Source organism: Pelobates fuscus, chromosome 5 (assembly GCF_036172605.1).
Source record: "Pelobates fuscus isolate aPelFus1 chromosome 5, aPelFus1.pri, whole genome shotgun sequence".
NCBI lineage: Eukaryota > Metazoa > Chordata > Amphibia > Anura > Pelobatidae > Pelobates > Pelobates fuscus.
Genome location: NC_086321.1, coordinates 39,270,518 through 39,288,120, shown reverse-complemented (window position 1 = coordinate 39,288,120; position 17,603 = coordinate 39,270,518). Strand labels below are relative to the sequence as shown.

At 42.3% G+C, this 17,603-nt stretch overlaps 1 protein-coding gene across 2 annotated transcripts in view; it reads left to right on the top strand.

The window, feature by feature from the left end:
* The first annotated feature begins 8,238 nt into the window (after positions 1 to 8,238).
* MARVELD2 (MARVEL domain containing 2) overlaps positions 8,239 to 17,603 on the top strand; it is a 34,816-nt gene continuing 25,451 nt past the window's right edge. The window contains exons 1-3 of one of the 2 annotated variants that reach the window (XM_063453720.1): positions 8,239 to 8,450; positions 13,271 to 14,480; positions 16,193 to 16,240. In XM_063453720.1, coding sequence (XP_063309790.1) covers positions 13,284 to 14,480; positions 16,193 to 16,240 — 1,245 coding nt within the window. In that variant the 5' untranslated portion in view covers positions 8,239 to 8,450; positions 13,271 to 13,283. Of the gene's footprint in view, positions 8,451 to 9,337; positions 9,359 to 13,270; positions 14,481 to 16,192; positions 16,241 to 17,603 lie in introns of those variants that run through there. The other variant, XM_063453721.1, reaches the window with a different exon arrangement.

Genomic DNA, 17,603 nt, shown 5'->3' with positions numbered 1-17,603 from the left:
GATAGAATCTTTATAAAATAAACATTTTGACTGTTGGAAATTCACTGAAATTCCAATTAAGTCAAGCGACACACTACTTTGTCTCAGTATCAAAAGTAGCTAAAGCATTCAGTAGCCACGGAATCTGAAGGACAAATATCTCCTGCCATTCTTGCATCAGCTCGATTAGAAATGTCCTCCCTTGGGGGTGTGTCCGCGACTCGAATGGCGCTAGACGTGTGCGAGAACAGCTCCGTTGGCAAGTACAGCAATTAGCCTGTTTCCACAGCACAATACTGGCCAAACAGCAAATAAAATTAAGTTTACACACGACCGAGTACTATGGCAAGTAAGCCGACCCACAAACGAAAGCAGAAAGCTACTAGTCTGCAAATCTCAGCCTTGTCACCTCCGAGCTGCCTCAGCCAAGATGGCGACTTCATGGCGTGCTCATCAGAATCAGACACCAGCGACATTACCTCTGTGTCTCATCAGCCCCAGATACAACAAACTGACGGTGATATCAAGCTCATGCTGACTGACCTTAAACAGACAGTGAGGGCAGACTTCCAAAAACTGGGCGCAAACATAAAGCAGGATATATGGGTCATCGCACACCCCATCTGGAAGACAAGATGGAAGAGGTCACTGAGGCGCACAATACCCTGGCTGACGTGTATACCGCCTTCCAGTCACAATTACAACAGAAAAGAGACAAAGATGGTGGCCTCGAGGACAGAGCCCGAGGAGATAAGCCATCCGAGCTAAAAGAGTATGTCACACAACTCTTCTGCTCCTTGATACCGGAGCTGACGGACCAGGAGCTACAACCTCCCTTGTGGCGGTTAGGCCGAAAGTATGTAAAAAGTCTTGCAGATTCAACCACATAAATGCTTTGTAAGTTGTCTTGTATAACATACACCAAGCATGTCAAACGCAAGGGACAAATAAACAAGGTTTAAGTTTATGTGGGCCGCAAAAATAAAATGTAAATTTTCACGCCCAATACTAAACCCCAGCACCCCCCCCCCCCCCATCTACTAAACCCGTGCCCCTGTTTAAAAAAAAAATGTAAAAAAAAAACAACAACCAACAAGCAGTGTCCGGAGTCCGGCCTCTGGCATACCCCCAATGTCCCAATCTGCACCTTTAAAAAAAGCGGTTCCTCACGTTACTCCTTGAAACCCTCACACTCACTGACAGACATACAGACACACATAATCACTCCAACACACACATTCACTGACCGACACACAGGCTCACTGACAGACACACAGACAGCCATACACACACAGCCATACTCAAGGACTGGGTGGGTTTCTTACCTGGGGTCTAGTGGGGCTGCAAGGCAGGGGGGCGGACAGGCAGTGAGGGAGCTCTGAGTGTAAGCTCTACCTGCTCAGCTCTCTCGCGCGCTGCAGTGATGCCGAGAGCCGGAGTGACGTATTATTGCAGCTCCGTACATCACTGTGGGGAGCTGAGCAGGGAGAGCTTACACTCAGTGCTCCCTCGCCGCGGGCCGCATAAATATTAGTTGTGGGTCGGGAGTTTGACATGGATGATGAACACCATGTCCACATCTTGATATATGACAACCCCCTGGATGTAAGCTTGCACTCCCTTCTTATTTTCTGTAACCTTTCTTGTTTGTATATTACAAAATGAATAAACTTGAATTGTAAAGAAAAGGTACTTCCTCACTTCCTACCTATATGTTACAGTGGAGCACCTGATACTTGTGGTTTTTGAACCAAATAAGGATACATTTTAAATTACAGCCTAGAGCCTGATAGAACCAAAATCATGTGGTTTTTCTAGGTGCTTTTAGGAGGACATTTGATCCCCTTGGCAGGAAAACTAATGGAGCCAGATATCTCCTTCGCTTAAGACAAGGCAATAGTTCTTTGCTTGATTACGCATTAGTATTCTGTTCCTTACCAGCAGAAGTACGTTGGAATAATCAGGCAATTGTTGATGTTTTTATGAATGGTCTGTCTGATGGTATATTGGGGAAGGTAGCCACCAGAGATCTTGATTTCTTATGTATTTTATATGACTTCTTTCTATATTTTTATATTCTATCTTGTAGAGATGGACATCTTAAAAATTGGCAAAATATAAGAGATATACCCAGGAGGTCTTCTATTATATTACCTCCATCGTTTAAGCCTGCTGATTCTATGGCCTTGGCCCTCCCTGAACCTATGCAATTGATGTTACACAGTTAAAGGATCACTATAGGGTCAGGAACAAAAACATGTATTCCTGACCCTATAGTGTTAACACCGCCATCTAGCCCCCCTGGGCCCCTCATGCCTCCATAAATATAGTACAAATCTTACTGTATTAAAGCCTGAAGCTGTAACTCTGCATGCTGTTAAACTCAGAAAAACAAGCAGTCTGCTGACATAATCAGAAGTGGTGGCCTGATCCAATCACAATGCTTCCCCATAGGATTGGCTGAGACTGACAAATAGGCAGATAGGGGCAGAGCCAACACAATTCAAACACAACCCTGGCCAATCAGCATCTCCTCATAGAGATGAATTGAATCAATGAATAAGGAAAGTTCAGTGTCTGCATGCAGAGGGAGGAGACACTGAATGTTTTGATGCATTTTAGGCAGCCATGACCCAGGAAGGATCTCTTACAGCTATCTGAGGAGTGGCTAGTGAAGTTATCACTAGGCTGTAATGTAAATACTGCATTTTCTCTGAAAAAACAGTGTTTACAGCAAAAAGCCTGAAGATAATGATTCTACTCACCAGAACAAATATAATAAGCTGTAGTTGTTCTGGTGACTATAGTGTCCCTTTAACTAAGGTGTAAAACCATATAAGAGAAGGGTTGTGTCTGTATCAGGCTACCTGATCTCTTCATTCATGAAACACCGAACACCGGGGCCCATGAGCTGGCAGGATGGTCACCAGTTGTGCGTTAAGGCAGAATAGACACTTCAACACCTGGACGGCAGCTGCCTACTCTGCAGAAATATTGTGTGTCTGGTGGAGGGCTGAAGTCAGACGGTGAGGAAGGTATACTCTTCATGATCTTCCAGCACTGCTCCCTCTGCGGTGATGCCATGAGCAGGGATATGACTCCACTGTCAATGTCCAATGTCACTCCAGCCCTGGCATCGCTAAAGGCACGCAAGGGAACAGTGCTGGAAGAGCATGAAAAAGACACGAGTGTGGTGACATTCTGTCATCAAACTAACATGGTGACCAGGGGTCATGTGATCAAGTTCATGTAGATCTTTCTTACAGGGGGATAAGCTTTACTTTGATATGGTAAGTAGGTAATTCAATACCTTTACAAGTAAGGAGAGAGATCTATCTTGGTGAACCATGTTATACTCTGTTGCTTCCTTTTCTTCCTTGGTGGATGTGATGTTGGACTTGCAGCAGTGAGCCATTACTAGATGTCAAGGCCTAACCGTGGGTGAGATCAAACGTGTGGGGAAGGGGATTACTATATAGATAGATAGATTTAAAAGGGTTGTTGCTCCGTGGGTCTGGGCTGTGTGTTTGTGATACATTTATAGTATTGTGTTGTTGCCTTCTAAATAAATACCTTTTAATGTAGACGAACCTTGTGTAAAATATTTATATTAATTTGGTGATACACCACAACGAGCGGCATACTGGAACCCAGGACAGGACCAACACCAGCTCTCCCTAACTTAGCTAGGTGGGCTGGGGGGGACAGAGGGCTGGGGGGAGAGGCACACAGAAGACTGGGGGGTGAGGAGAGGCACACAGGTGGCACACAGGGGGGTGGGGTAAATCGCTGGGGTCTAGGGTGCAAAATAGTCTATGCAGGAACTTCCCTTTTGCGGTGGTTGGCGTACCCTTGGTAAGAAGACAAACCAATCAAAAAAGTTTGGACTACTTACAATGATGGGGCACCAGGGAAATCCTGTCACCATAACCACTGCAGTGCTCATTATGGTTATGTTAGCTGGAGTTTTTCTTTAAGAGGTTTAATGAATACTGTAACCAACCCCTTGTACTTCGTAAAGTACGGTCGTTCTCACACTCCTGAACTGTTAGAGGCTTGAGTGATTATAGCCCGTTCGCTAGTTCGTACTCTCCCAAAATCCATGCAGGTCGTGGGAAAAATCAATCTTTTTTTGTTTGCATACCCAAATATCAGTCGAGACTTGATGAAGTGTTCAACTGGAATGGTTTTATTACGGCCAGATGGCCCACTTATATGCACATTCATTGTCTGATGGCCTCGAGCACTCTACCAATGAATGGCGACTGGATCGTGGCAGCAGAGGAGCGAGGGGCCTCAGAAATCAGCAAGAAGCCAGGTAAGAGGGCAAAGAGTGGCTAAACAGTGTATGCCATTACTGTGGAAACTGGCCTGGCCTCCCAGCATGGAAACAACCACAGTGGGCTATAGTGGTTATGATGCTTGGAGTAATACTTTAACGGAGAGAGTGGAGACAGCTGATTATATTATAGAAACTTTCAAGTTTATTAAAGGACCACTATAGTGCCAGGAAAACTCGTTTTCCTGACACTATAGTGCCCTGAGGGTGCCCCCACCCTCAGGGACCCCCTCCCGCCCGGCTCTGGGGAGAGTAAAGGGATAAATCTTACCTTTATTCCAGCACCGGGCGGGGAGCTCTCCTCCTCCTCTCCGCCTCCGATCCTCCCTTTCGGCTGAATGCGCACGCGCGGCAAGAGCTGCGCGCGCATTCAGCCGGTCGCATAGGAAAGCATTTACAATGCTTTCCTATAGACGCTTGCGTGCTCTCACTGTGTTTTTTACTGTGAGAATCACGCAAGCGCCTCTAGCGGCTGTCAGTGAGACAGCCACTAGAGGATTTAGAGGCTGGCTTAACCCTTATATAAACATAGCAGTTTCTCTGAAACTGCTATGTTTATATAAAAAAGGATTAAACCTAGAGGGACCTGGCACCTAGACCACTTCATTAAGCTGAAGTGGTCTGGGTGCCTAGAGTGGTCCTTTAAGGGAATTAATAATATTAAATAGTAGTACCTACTGCAAGAAACTGAGCATATTAGAACAAAAAGATAAATGTTGCACAGAGTTTTGACAAAGACAGACAGTCAGAGAGCATCATTTTGGGAGTACGCCATTCACCTCTATGTAAATCTAATAGTTTAAAGGAACGACTATCACACTAAAGATGCAGAAAACACAAACTTTTATTCAACAGTCATAATACTTAGCAACAAAGAAATACGTTTTGATTGTAATATACATGAATCATGACTACCTCCCACTCCAAACATTTTAAATGGATAAAGAGGGACACTTTAATCTTAGGGGTGTGAGTGAGAAATTTGAAGTGACTTACTACTAATAATTTATGCAACTAAGATGTATTTTGAAGAAGAACAAAGTATATTATTTACAGAGTCTGATTTCTAAACACATTATTGTTGAAATACACATTACTGGGAGTATTATAGCTGTAAAGCTCTGCTGTGCGCTCAGACACACCGTCAATTGGAGATCTAAATAAAGAGGGACATTTGATAGAAAGTAGGGACAGAGGGATTTTGGATACTAAACAGGGACACTTGGGAGGTATGTGACTAATGCCTTATACTGGGGAAAGTTGTATTAAAGGAACACAATAGAGTTATTCCTAACGCTATAGAGCTGACTAGGGCCCCATTCCGCAGCGAATAAATGGTTAATTAACAATTTATCTGCTTACCTAATACAGCGCCGGGCTCCCTCGGCACTGGTAACCTTTCCTCCTCCATCAGCGTCAGCTTCCGAGTGGAGCCAAATGTGCATGTGCAGCGAGAGGCGCGCGGGGATTCAAACCTCATGAGGACGTCCAGTGTCAAATAAGTGCGATTTACTCGGTGTAAATCGTGGAAGCGGCCTCTAGTGGCTGTCAGGGAGACAGCCACTAGAGCAGGGGTAGGCAACCTTTTAGCAGCACTGTGCCGATATAGGATTGTGATGTCCCGTAGCGTGCCGATCCTCAGGCCTGTCGCTACCAGGCAAGCAAACCAAGCAATTGCTTGGGGCCCCTGAGCTGGCCTGGGCCCCCAAGCAGGGCCGGCGCTTCCTATAAGGCTGCAGCTGCCTGAGGAGAAGGGGAGATGAGGAGAACACGTGGAGGGGGGGGTGAGGAGAAGGGGAGATTAGGAGAACACAGGGAGTGGGAGGTGAGTAGAAGGGGAGATGAGGAGAACACGTGGGGGGGGTGAGGAGAAGGGGAGATTAGGAGAACACAGGGAGTGGGAGGTGAGGAGAAGGGGAGATGAGGAGAACACGGGGGTGAGGAGAAGGGGAGATGAGGAGAACATGTGGGGGGGTGAGGAGAAGGGGAGATTAGGAGAACACAGGGAGTGGGAGGTAAGGAGAAGGGGAGATGAGGAGAACACGGGGGGGTGAGGAGAAGGGGAGATGAGGAGAACATGTGGGGGGGTGAGGAGAAGGGGAGATTAGGAGAACACAGGGAGTGGGAGATGAGGAGAACACAGGGAGTGGGAGATGAGGAGAACACGGGGGGTGAGGAGAAGGGGAGGTGAGGAGAACACAGGGAAGGGGTGAGGAGAAGGGGAGGTGAGGAGAACACAAGGAGGGGGTGAGGAGAAGGGGAGATGAGGAGAACACAGGGAGGAGGGGTGAGGAGAAGGGGAGATGAGGAGAACACAGGGGGGGGTGAGGAGAACACAGGGAGGGGGGGTGAGGAGAACACAGGGAGGGGGTGAGGAGAACACAGGGAGGGGGAGGTGAGTAAAGGGGAGATGAGGAGAACACAGGGAGGGGGGGTGAGGAGAAGGGGAGATGAGGAGAACACAGGGAGGGGGAGGTGAGGAGAAGGGGAGATGAGGAGAACATGTGCGTGTATGAGCTATTATATTGTATATGTTCATTAGTAGTTGTTATTGTGTATGATACATATGAATGTGGGCTGTGTATGAGGGCTGCTTGTGGAATTGTGTGTGTGGGTGGATATGTCACATTGTGTTAGGTAGTGTATGGGGGCTGTTTGGGGTTTTGCATGTGAGAGGCTGCATGTGGGATTGTGTGCATGTATGTGGATTGTTAGTGGTGTTGCGTTTGTGGGGATTGTGTGTATGTTTGTGTGTGGGCTGTTCGTATTATTTGAATGAGGAGAGGCTTATTCTGCAGGTCTGTGTATACCTAGCAGTGTCCTTAACTACCTCTTTGTATTAGCAGATATCTAAAGTTTCACTGAGACTCCTGAGAGGCCAGACCCTGTTTGGCTCTAGCAGCCTTGAGTGCCATGGAAAGACACCTCGAGTGCCGTGCATGGCACTAGTGCCGTGCATGGCACTAGTGCCGTAGGTTGCCTACCCCTGCACTAGAGGCTGGATTAACCTTGGCAGTTTCTTATTCCAGCGCCGGGCGGGGAGCTCTCCTCCTCCTCTACGCCTCCGATCCTCCCTTTCGGCTGAATGCGCACGCGCGGCAAGAGCTGCGCGCGCATTCAGCCGGTCGCATAGGAAAGCATTTACAATCCTATAGACGCTTGCGTGCTCTCACTGTGTTTTTTACTGTGAGAATCACGCAAGCGCCTCTAGCGGCTGTCAGTGAGACAGCCACTAGAGGATTTAGAGGCTGGCTTAACCCTTATATAAACATAGCAGTTTCTCTGAAACTGCTATGTTTATATAAAAAAGGATTAAACCTAGAGGGACCTGGCACCCAGGCCACTTCATTGAGCTGAAGTGGCCTGGGTGCCTATAGTGGTCCTTTAATATCTTGCTGGATATTACCGCTTGGTGATTTAAAGTTTGCAGGGTTATTCACTAAAGTCAGAATTGCCATTAAATCAAAGTGAATTTCAGATTTTAGACAAAATCAGCCGAACTAAAAGCATAGCTAACTTAGAGACCCTTTTCCCAATTCAGCTATTTTTCCCCCTAAAATTTGAAATTCACTTTGATGATTTCACTTTTATTTGCTATGTATGTAGGTGGATCCTCTCATGTTAAAAGGGCAGCTGGATATTATTTTCTTTCTTTTTTTTCACATTTCAGCTTTGTGACTCAGGTTTCTGTGTATGTATTTGCTTCTGAGCATGTGGTCATTTATCATCACTTGCTGCTTCAAAACATAAGCAGTCACCGTCCATTGGCTGTCTCTGGGACAGGAAGTGCTCCAGGTGAGTCACCTGCAGCCTACCTGCACGGGTGGGCGTGTCCGTGACCTCATCCTGAGGGAGGGAGGAGGGCGTCACGTGACCGAGAGAGGAAGTTGGTCTCTGGGGAGAGTGCAGATTACAGGGAGAGAGAGTGCAGCCAGGGGGTGAATGGGGGGGAGAGGAAATAGGCAGAAGTTGACACCAAAGTGATCTCTGGAAGAAGTAAAGGAGCAAAGCACAACTTAGCCAAGAGGAGAAGAGACAGCCTGCCAGCAGTGAGAGTGTTCAGAGAAGGGAGGGCAGAGAGAGACATGCCCAGAAAGTGCTGCTGATCCCTGTCTCAGCCCATACACAGCAGGTGAGTAGCCATGACCCCCTCTATCCCTCAATATAGTGTGGATTTCTGTAAAATGTCATATTATTACACCAAGCAGCAGCATGTGTCCTCTGTGGATGGCTGAGAGTGATTGTAAGAGGGAGGGGGGTGGGTGTTTGGGGGCTGTATGTTGCCCAATATTGCTAACAATTGCCACTCCAGTTACTTTGCCCATGATGCTAAACTATCCACAAAGTACACACCTGGCTTACTTTTGGTGGTCTTAATTTTATGGTGGGGTTCAGTATGGCTGAACATGGAGAATGTATTTGCAAATATTGTGATTACTATAGATACCTCAATGCCAGCTACTATATACATATATGTCTAACTGAACAATACTCTCTATGAGCAGGTGCCGTTTAATTCCAAGTTGTCACCAGCCAATATAAAAAGTCATGACTGTCATTGTATATATCCGCAAAATCTTGTATATTTGATAAATAAGTAAACAGCTTAATGTATGATTGAGGCTCACTTTAAACAGAATGTTGCTTCATAACATTCAAGTTTTATTTATTACAGCCACTATTTTGTTCTATCAATGACTGGCCCAGCATTAAAGGGGTTACAGTAAGTTCATCAAGAGGTTGTTAATCATAAACAAAAACATTTTCGTATAGGATGGTGTAGTCCAGGGATCATGTCCTAAAATAATAAATGTGGGGACAAGACTGATTTCCTTCTTAATTCTTAGTCTCATTCTTAAAGAGTCCATTAACACTCTCAACCATTCTCTGCCATCCATGCATTGATATTCTGTTGATATTGTCATTGCAGAAGAGGAACATCTGCATTAGCAACAAGTGAATAGGGGGCCAGGCCGCAGCTGCGTCCAAGACCTCTGGTTTTGGTCAAACCACTCACAAACAGTATGACCCAGAGCAGGGGTATGAAGTCTGCATCCTAATAACACCATAACCACTACAACAGAAGTGTTGCTAATGTTATTAGTTAATGGTACCCCTTTAGATGGTCTGTTTGCACACTGTATGCACGTCCATGGTTGATACCAAGTTTGTCCTTATGGTGTGTGTGGCGTACTCCCTACACATGCATAATAGGGAAGGTTCTCTCTATTCTCCTTTGGGAGAGCCAGTCCCTGTACTGGGAATGCGCCTTCCATGGTTCGACCAACACTAAACAGTGAAACAGGTTGTGTATAAATTAGTAGCGGCCCTGGTATCACCATCCTGTGATGATTGGAGCAGTTATTTGGAAATTACCTATTTATCCCACAGTCCTCTGCTGGACAGCCATGGTTTGAGAGATAAATCAGAACTGGATATTCTGCGTTATCTAAGTAACTACAGTAATATTGAGCTTTATCTGCCCCTGTTTTTGTCAAACCACTTGAAAAAAATGACTAATATGGCTCCCAAAACCTCATATCTCCAGAACCACTGTAATTAGTTAGTGTTTATGGCTGCTTACAATGCCCCAGGCTAGGCACACCTATTGCAAGTATAGTAAGTGAGCAGTGTTTCCATTGCACTCGTTCCCGATGTAGCCAGTATCACTGTTTTGTTATTGTTTTTTGTTTGTTATTTTGTTAACGTGTACATAAAGACAGTTAATGCTGTGCGCTAGGATGGTAGTGCTAGTTACCGTATAACTGTCCCCAGGTTATTTACAGTCTATTCAAACTTATGACCTCATGCGGTTACTACCGAAAAGGGGGGGGGGAGGGGGGGCACACCCGCTCGTATTAATGAGTAACTTCTCTTTCTCTTAACTCTAAAGATTGTCATTTATTCGACTTCCATTTTACTCTCTCTCTCTCCCCCCTCACCCTTAAGGATGGGGACAATTGTCTAAGTCCTGTACCTAAACAAAACCTAGAATTTGAGCTATGTTTGCTCAACTATAATTTACCATTCATATGAAGTGTATCCCACATTTATTATACATCATTTTTGTTCAGGAGAAACGGGGGCTTTCATTTCACTTCAAATATATAGATATGAAATATAACTTCATTTGAATAAAATATAAAAAAGTTTGAGAAATTATGAAATTTTGTTATTTTCACCAATATTATCTTTATTCGTTTTACTGCTCAAAAAAACACATGTGCGTTCAGCTATGTCTCACAAATACAAGAAGTACCCCCTATGTACAGGTTTTATGTGGTTTTGGAAAGTTATAGGGTGGAATGTAGGGCTTGTCCATTTCCGTCTTAATACCTGGACATTTTCTGGGCCTATGTCACCTTTGAAAGAGTATGGCAGTCTGAGTTAGGACGTGTTATTACGCCCTAATGACATTAAAGCCCATGCTGTTCAGGGCGTAATGACATGTCCTAATGGGGACAATGAGTTAATCTGAAAGGTTGGTGAAAGGAATTACAGCAATTACTTCGAATTTTTAAATTTAATCGCTGTGTGACAGAAATCCTTCTTGAAAGAATCAGAACGTTTTTGATGTTAAATTCAAGTCATTGTGGATTGCTGTCAGTGGATGAACTTTAAATAAGGGACGTTATAGTGTTAGGAATATAAATGTGTATGGTGCCCTAGTGCTGGTCTCTGTGCTGGATACCATTGGGAAGCATTAGCCACGCTGTATCAATCAAACTCTCTAAATTGAGATCCATTTGAGCTATAACAGGGTTTACTCCGTTATAGCTGCGGAAGAGCTTCTAGTGGCTGTATTCCTGACATTATTTCTCTACGTTTTATCCAGCATAACATAATGTGCTAACAATCAGATACCACCTGTCTAGTATTGTCTCGCTTGTATCTTCTGTTGAGTGCTGCAGAATATTCCGAATCTTCGTAAGCAATAAAAGGGATGCTAAATCTAAAACGTTAAATGCCCTCTGACAGCATTCGCTGTCCTAAACAGTGTAAGATTTTGAGGATCACATTCCAAAATGGAATGTCATACTTGTTTAATTATAAACAGCACATCCCCACACGATGTTGACAGAATGTGTAGGAGGATTAAATATGTATGTTTGAGAGAATTCTATGTTACTAGAGGGTTTAAATGAAAGCAATTCTTAAAGCACTCCAATTCAGCCCTGTTTATCTTCATGTGGAGCAAATACAATTGATGAACATAGATCTAATTTTTAATGTGTGGTTTTTTTTTTTTCTTCTAAGTGTGGATTGCTGAGAATTCAAAGTGCGTTCGAAATTATGGGCCAAAATAAACCTGCTGGAAACATAGCTTTCTTGGGGGATTTTCCAATTTAACGGTTTTGGACTTAAAATTATATTCACTTTGAAATCCAGGTAATTCACACTTTAGTAAATCGAGGATGAAATTCTATTTCCAAATTTTGTGTAGTGTAATTAACTTGCTACCGCACACCATTGGTATAAAATAATGAAGTTCTTTATGGGTTAACTCTGCCTCTGTAGGCTCTTTTTATACATTGCAAATTTCATAAGAAATTGGCACTTTTAGTAACTCCTCCTTTTTTTATTTTTCCTTATCGATGAAAGCTTCTGGCCAGTTTATTTGAAATATACTATTTGTATGTTTTTAAGTTTAACAGTACTGTGTGAGAGCGTGTTACTGATGAATCCATTTGTTGAAGCTAGGATTTTCTGAATAAATTAGGAGTGCTTTTTGGGGTTAAATGTAAAGATACCAGTCAGATAAGGCTGCATAGAAACATTCCGATAAACAGTGAAGTAGATCCAACCCTTTCTCCATGCATTTAGAATGTCTGTCCATTCTTAGAAATGTTTTATTGGAAAACAAATATGCAAAATGTGTAATTTTCATGGAGCGTTTCCTGGAATGAGGCTACTCATAGTAATTAATGTTGTTTGTTGGTAGCAATTAGTTATGCGCAAGAAGACTGTGGCATTTTATTAAGCCTGATTGTGACTTGTTATGGCCATGCTATGATTTGACCGTTTACCTAGGTTTTTTTTTTTTTTTAATGGGATATGTCAATTATCTTTAAAAACTGTATAATTGGTTAGCCAAACCCTAATATACCAGATACATAAAAACTAGGGGTAATTGATGAAGGAAGGCAATTCAGCATCTTATTATAGTGTGTCTCTGTCATGTTGTTTAGGAAGATAAAAGTGTAGTCTTAGATCACCATCCATTAGTGCTTTTCGTAGTTTCATGTAAGTATGATCATGGCCAATTCTTTAATAAGTGTAGAATGCTCACGCCGGGAGTAGTCCAAAGATGTGATTCAGATGTCATGGCTTGATCTCACAAAGAGCACTTTTGTACTCCTGACGCAAAATATAATTAAAAGGATCATTAACTATAAGCAAGGAGGATATATTTTATATATTTGTTCACCTTGTGACAAGAACCCCCTTTTTATTGTAATTGCTCTGAAAATTCTGTTATGAAGGGATTATAGAAAAAAATAAAGCAATAATGGCAATTGGGCTGTTTAAAAAACACTGTAGACCTATCAAATGTCAGTAACAGACGTAAAGGGTAGGAAAGTAATACTCCAAAAATCACAGAAGGATTGTCTATATCTAGCTACAATTCAAAACTAAAACCTATACAGTGCCATGTTATAAAACATATAAATATAGTCCCTCATGAGGTTATGCCAGAAATCAGATAGGAAGTATTGTTTCCTATAACTGGAACTGTTTGCTCATTGTGTTAAATAAATAGACCTCTTTAAAAAAAAAAAATCAGGTTTGTTCCTATATTCTTCAAATGGTGGTCAAACTTTGCTTTGAAATGTTCACGGTATTCAGGTGTTCTATTTTTATGTAACAATTTATTCTCTGTTTTGGTTTTTTTTCTTGTCTTTTTCTGCTTTTGTATGCATAATTGTAATGATGTAATTCTTTTTAATTTAGCAATCACCCACAAATGTCTGGCGGAGGCTCTTCAACAACAAGATCTAAGGGCAGAAATGCAAATGGACGGGGAAATGGGCGAGCAGCCCATTATGATGAGGTACCTATAGACCCACATCTCCCACGGGAGAATCTTCAGGGCTTACAGGAGTGTGAGTTGGCTCTCAGCTCAGATCCATTACCTCCACCTCCTCTTCCTCTTGCTCCCCCCTTTGGCCCTGAGTTTTATCCAAGTGATAGTGAAGATCCAGTGACTGCTCTTGAATTTAGACCTGTAAGAAGATTTATTCCAAGTTCCTGGAAAAACTTTTTTAAAGGGAAAAAAGAAGATCATCAATGGGCAGAACCTGCATCAGAACTTAACTACATTTCAGGTGGAGCAGAATGTTCACCACCACGATCTCCATCTCTGCCTGCCTCACAAACATACGGCAGAGGCTCAGCAGCAGATTCGAAAGCTGCAGGTAGTTCCTACAAAGACCCTTACGGAGGTTCAGGTGGCGGAAGCTACAACTCAAAGCGAGAAGGTGAAGCCATACTTCCTCATGACCCATATGATTCTCTGGAGCGCCAGACCCACCATACCGTGAAGACCTACAGTGAAAAAGTGGAAGAGTATAACTTGAGATATTCCTACATGAAATCCTGGCCCGGCTTGCTTAGGATCCTGGGCGTAGTGGAACTTTTGCTTGGAGCTGGTGTTTTTGCATGTGTTACCGCATATATCCACAAAGACAATGAATGGTATAATATGTTTGGCTACTCTCAGCCGTATGGCTACACTGCAAGTATGCAAGGAGGATACTATTACAGTGGGCCAAAGACTCCTTTTATTTTAGTGGTGGCTGGTGTGGCCTGGGTAGTGACAATTATTGTTCTTGTACTCGGGATGTCCATGTATTACCGGACTATCCTCCTGGATTCCGGTTGGTGGCCTCTAACAGAGTTTGGAATAAACATTTGTCTTTTTATTCTTTACATGGCTGCAGCTGTTGTCTATGTTAATGACACTAACCGCGGGGGACTATGCTATTACCAGTTATTCAATACCCCTATGAATGCATCATTCTGCCGCGTGGAAGGAGGGCAGACTGCAGCGATCATATTTCTGTTTGTCATCATGCTTGTTTATCTCATTGGTGGAGTAATTTCTTTGAAGCTCTGGAGGCATGAAGAGGCCAGAAAGAGACGAGAGTTCATAGGGCATGAGGTAAGACTGTGGGTTTACAATGAAACGGTATAAAAATCTTTGTTGTAATATTTTCATTAAAGTTTTTTTCTGTTTTTTTTTTTTTTTTAAACATAATGAGAGTTGCAACAAAGAAGCCATAATGACTTTTTAAGTGTCTGAACAAAGGACAGAAAAAAGCAAAACAATGAAACAAGGGACAAAACCTTTTTAAAATATAACCCTTTTCAAATGTAGCACTGTGTGTGCTTTAAAATTGATATATTGACAAATTTCTAAATGTAACGGATAATGAAGAGGGTGAAACGAGTGACAATTATGCAAAAGCTGACCAAAAAGGAGAACAGCTCAGCACCAGGTACCGATGTGGTCACCATTTGGGACATTTCTAATGTGGTTGGGATCTTATTACTGAAGAATTTCCACCTGTTTCCTGGCGGATGAGTATTGGTTTAACCTCAACGAATTGTATCCAGCACCTGTTAATCTGCCCCTGTTCTTACTCTTTTGTTTGAGGCTTGAATTAGTAAGCCTCGGACAGTGACACCGTTGATTGGTTTAGAACAGGGGTGCCCAAAAGGGTAGCTCCCCAGATGTTGTAGAACTACAACTTCCACGATGCTTTTAGAATGCCTTTAGAATGACAATGCACCATGGAAACTGTAGTTTTAAAACATATGGGAATCTTCCTTTTAGGCACCCCTGTTTTAGAGCATCAAAACCTCTCAGTCAATCAGTAGCTCCCAGTTCACACAATGGCTTGAGTAAAATAGGTACTTTTTCTCAAGCTGTTTTGTGAATGGAGAGCTACTGATTGACTGAGAGCGTTAGCGGACTCTCTAAATTAAATGAATCAGTGGTGCCCCATCCAAGGCTTTCTGAATCAAGAATATGGAAAAACGGCAAAGAAGAGGGCCTGATGTAACTTGAGCTAGATACAACACTTTGGGGCTAAACTGTTAGATAACTGTTTACCACTAAAGGTAAGCTGATGCCAGGGACTTCCTGGCACCATAACTGCTTAATGTTTTTCATTTTGGAGTTATGGTGCCCGGAAGTTCCCTTGACGGTTTCGTTCTGCCTTATTCCTTCATGCAGAACTTCAGTCTGTAAGAAACTTTCTTGGCACAATACTGAACATGGTTGTTATTGTTTATTCATTAGCATACCGTTTACAGATTAGCTGAATAGTTATATGCAACTTGGTTCACTGAGGGACTCGTGATGTCAAATTAATCTCAAAATGTTTTCACTACCTTGAAATATTCCACCTACGAACATATAACACTAAAAGATTTATCAAAGCAGAGCAAGTTCTATTCTTTGGCAAAGCTCTAAATGCTTTGAGATATTCCATTGGTTTCCGTGGTGATTGGTCCTAATTTAGCTTGTTGCCCCAGAATAGCAGATATTCTTGCCTTAAAAAAAATCCTCATCTCCATTATTCCTTTCATACAATACATATACATTGTCCCAGTGAATTTACATGTAGATAACAACTGCATTTTCCAAGTGACTTCTTTTCGGGCCATCATTTTAGTTGTTTATTGTTGTTAAGTGTATTTTGTGTGTGGGTTTTTTTTTGTTTATCACAAAAACAGGTTGTGTTTTTTCTTCTGATAAAAAGCACGTCCTAATTTTAAGGTTTATACACACAGGATGTTAATGCTCTGTCCATTATGGCTACATGTGACTTGGATGATTGCTTGACAAATCTGTTTTTTATTTGATAGATGAATTCTTCTCCGAATAATCCTCAGAGCTACCCACCAAAAGTCACGGTAAGAAACAGACTTCTATCACAGCATTGTTTTATTGTTGTATTGTATCTGATCTGATACTCTTTAAAGAGATGAGTAGGCACCTTAGATCAATTGCGCTGCCCCCGGCATAGTAATGGTTAAAATACCTTGTACTTGCCAGAATCTAGCGCTAATGCACATGAGGAGCAAAGGCTGATTAGGCCTTCCCCTTAGGAAAGTACTTAATTGTTTAACCCCTTAAGGACACATGGCATGTGTGACATGTCATGATTCCCTTTTATTCCAGAAGTTTGGACCTTAAGGGGTTAAAGGAATAAATAAACCATGAATTGTTAGATTTGGAAAAAATAAAGACCGCTAGCAAGACTAATGAAAATAAGCATAAAATACAAACATAAAAATATATAGGACTAGCAAATTCAATAATATAGATATGCTAAGCCACAAAAAAATGTTCACGTGTACGGCTATACTGACTTTCAGAGGTCTTTTAGCAAGTCCCACATAAATTTTGTTACGGGACATTCTATCAAAGGTATAACACCTGAGGAATTGCAATTTATAAATGTTTTCACTATACGCTCTCCCTCCTGCTATCATGGAAAGTTTGATTATTTCTACGTAACGTGAAAGCTCTTTTTGAAGCTTTATCTAGGAGGCACCTTATTTAGAAAGACCGGTTTCATGTTAGTCATCTGTTTGAATACATGTTTCTAACTTGGGGCAATTCCTCCTAAACCTTCTGAATTGACCATACAGTATATTTTCCGACCATGTTTTCTTGTGATGACTGTCTGCGGCAAGAAAATGATTACATGCAACTGATAAATACAAAACATTTTTGTCTCCGAGACTGGTTAAATATAAATTTAAGGTTATACATGTTAAAATTCAAATACTCAATAAAAGATTCTAAAAGCATAAGATCCTCCCCCACCCAAATAAAAATGCAGTCATCCATGTAAAAATATCAGTGAAAACCCTTGGAATCCCTGAAAAACACCCTTGAAAAGTGTACCTCACAAACACTCCAAAAGTAAAACAAACAAAGGGATATATACCCGAAGGAATATATGAAAGGGGGTATAAAATACATATAGAGGATGTAAATGGAAAATACAACCTGAAAATACAATATATCTATGTACCTCCTCCAGAGAACCAGATTTGTGCCGAATGAGCAATTGTTCCAGATTAAAGGGACACTATAGTCACCTGAACAACTTTAGCTTAATGAAGCAGTTTTGGTGTGTAGAACATGCCCCTGCAGCATCACTGCTCAATCCTCTGCCATTTAGGAGTTAAATCCCTTTGTTTATGAACCCTAGTCACACCTCCTTGCATGTGACTTGCACAGCCTGCCTAAACACTTCCTGTAAAG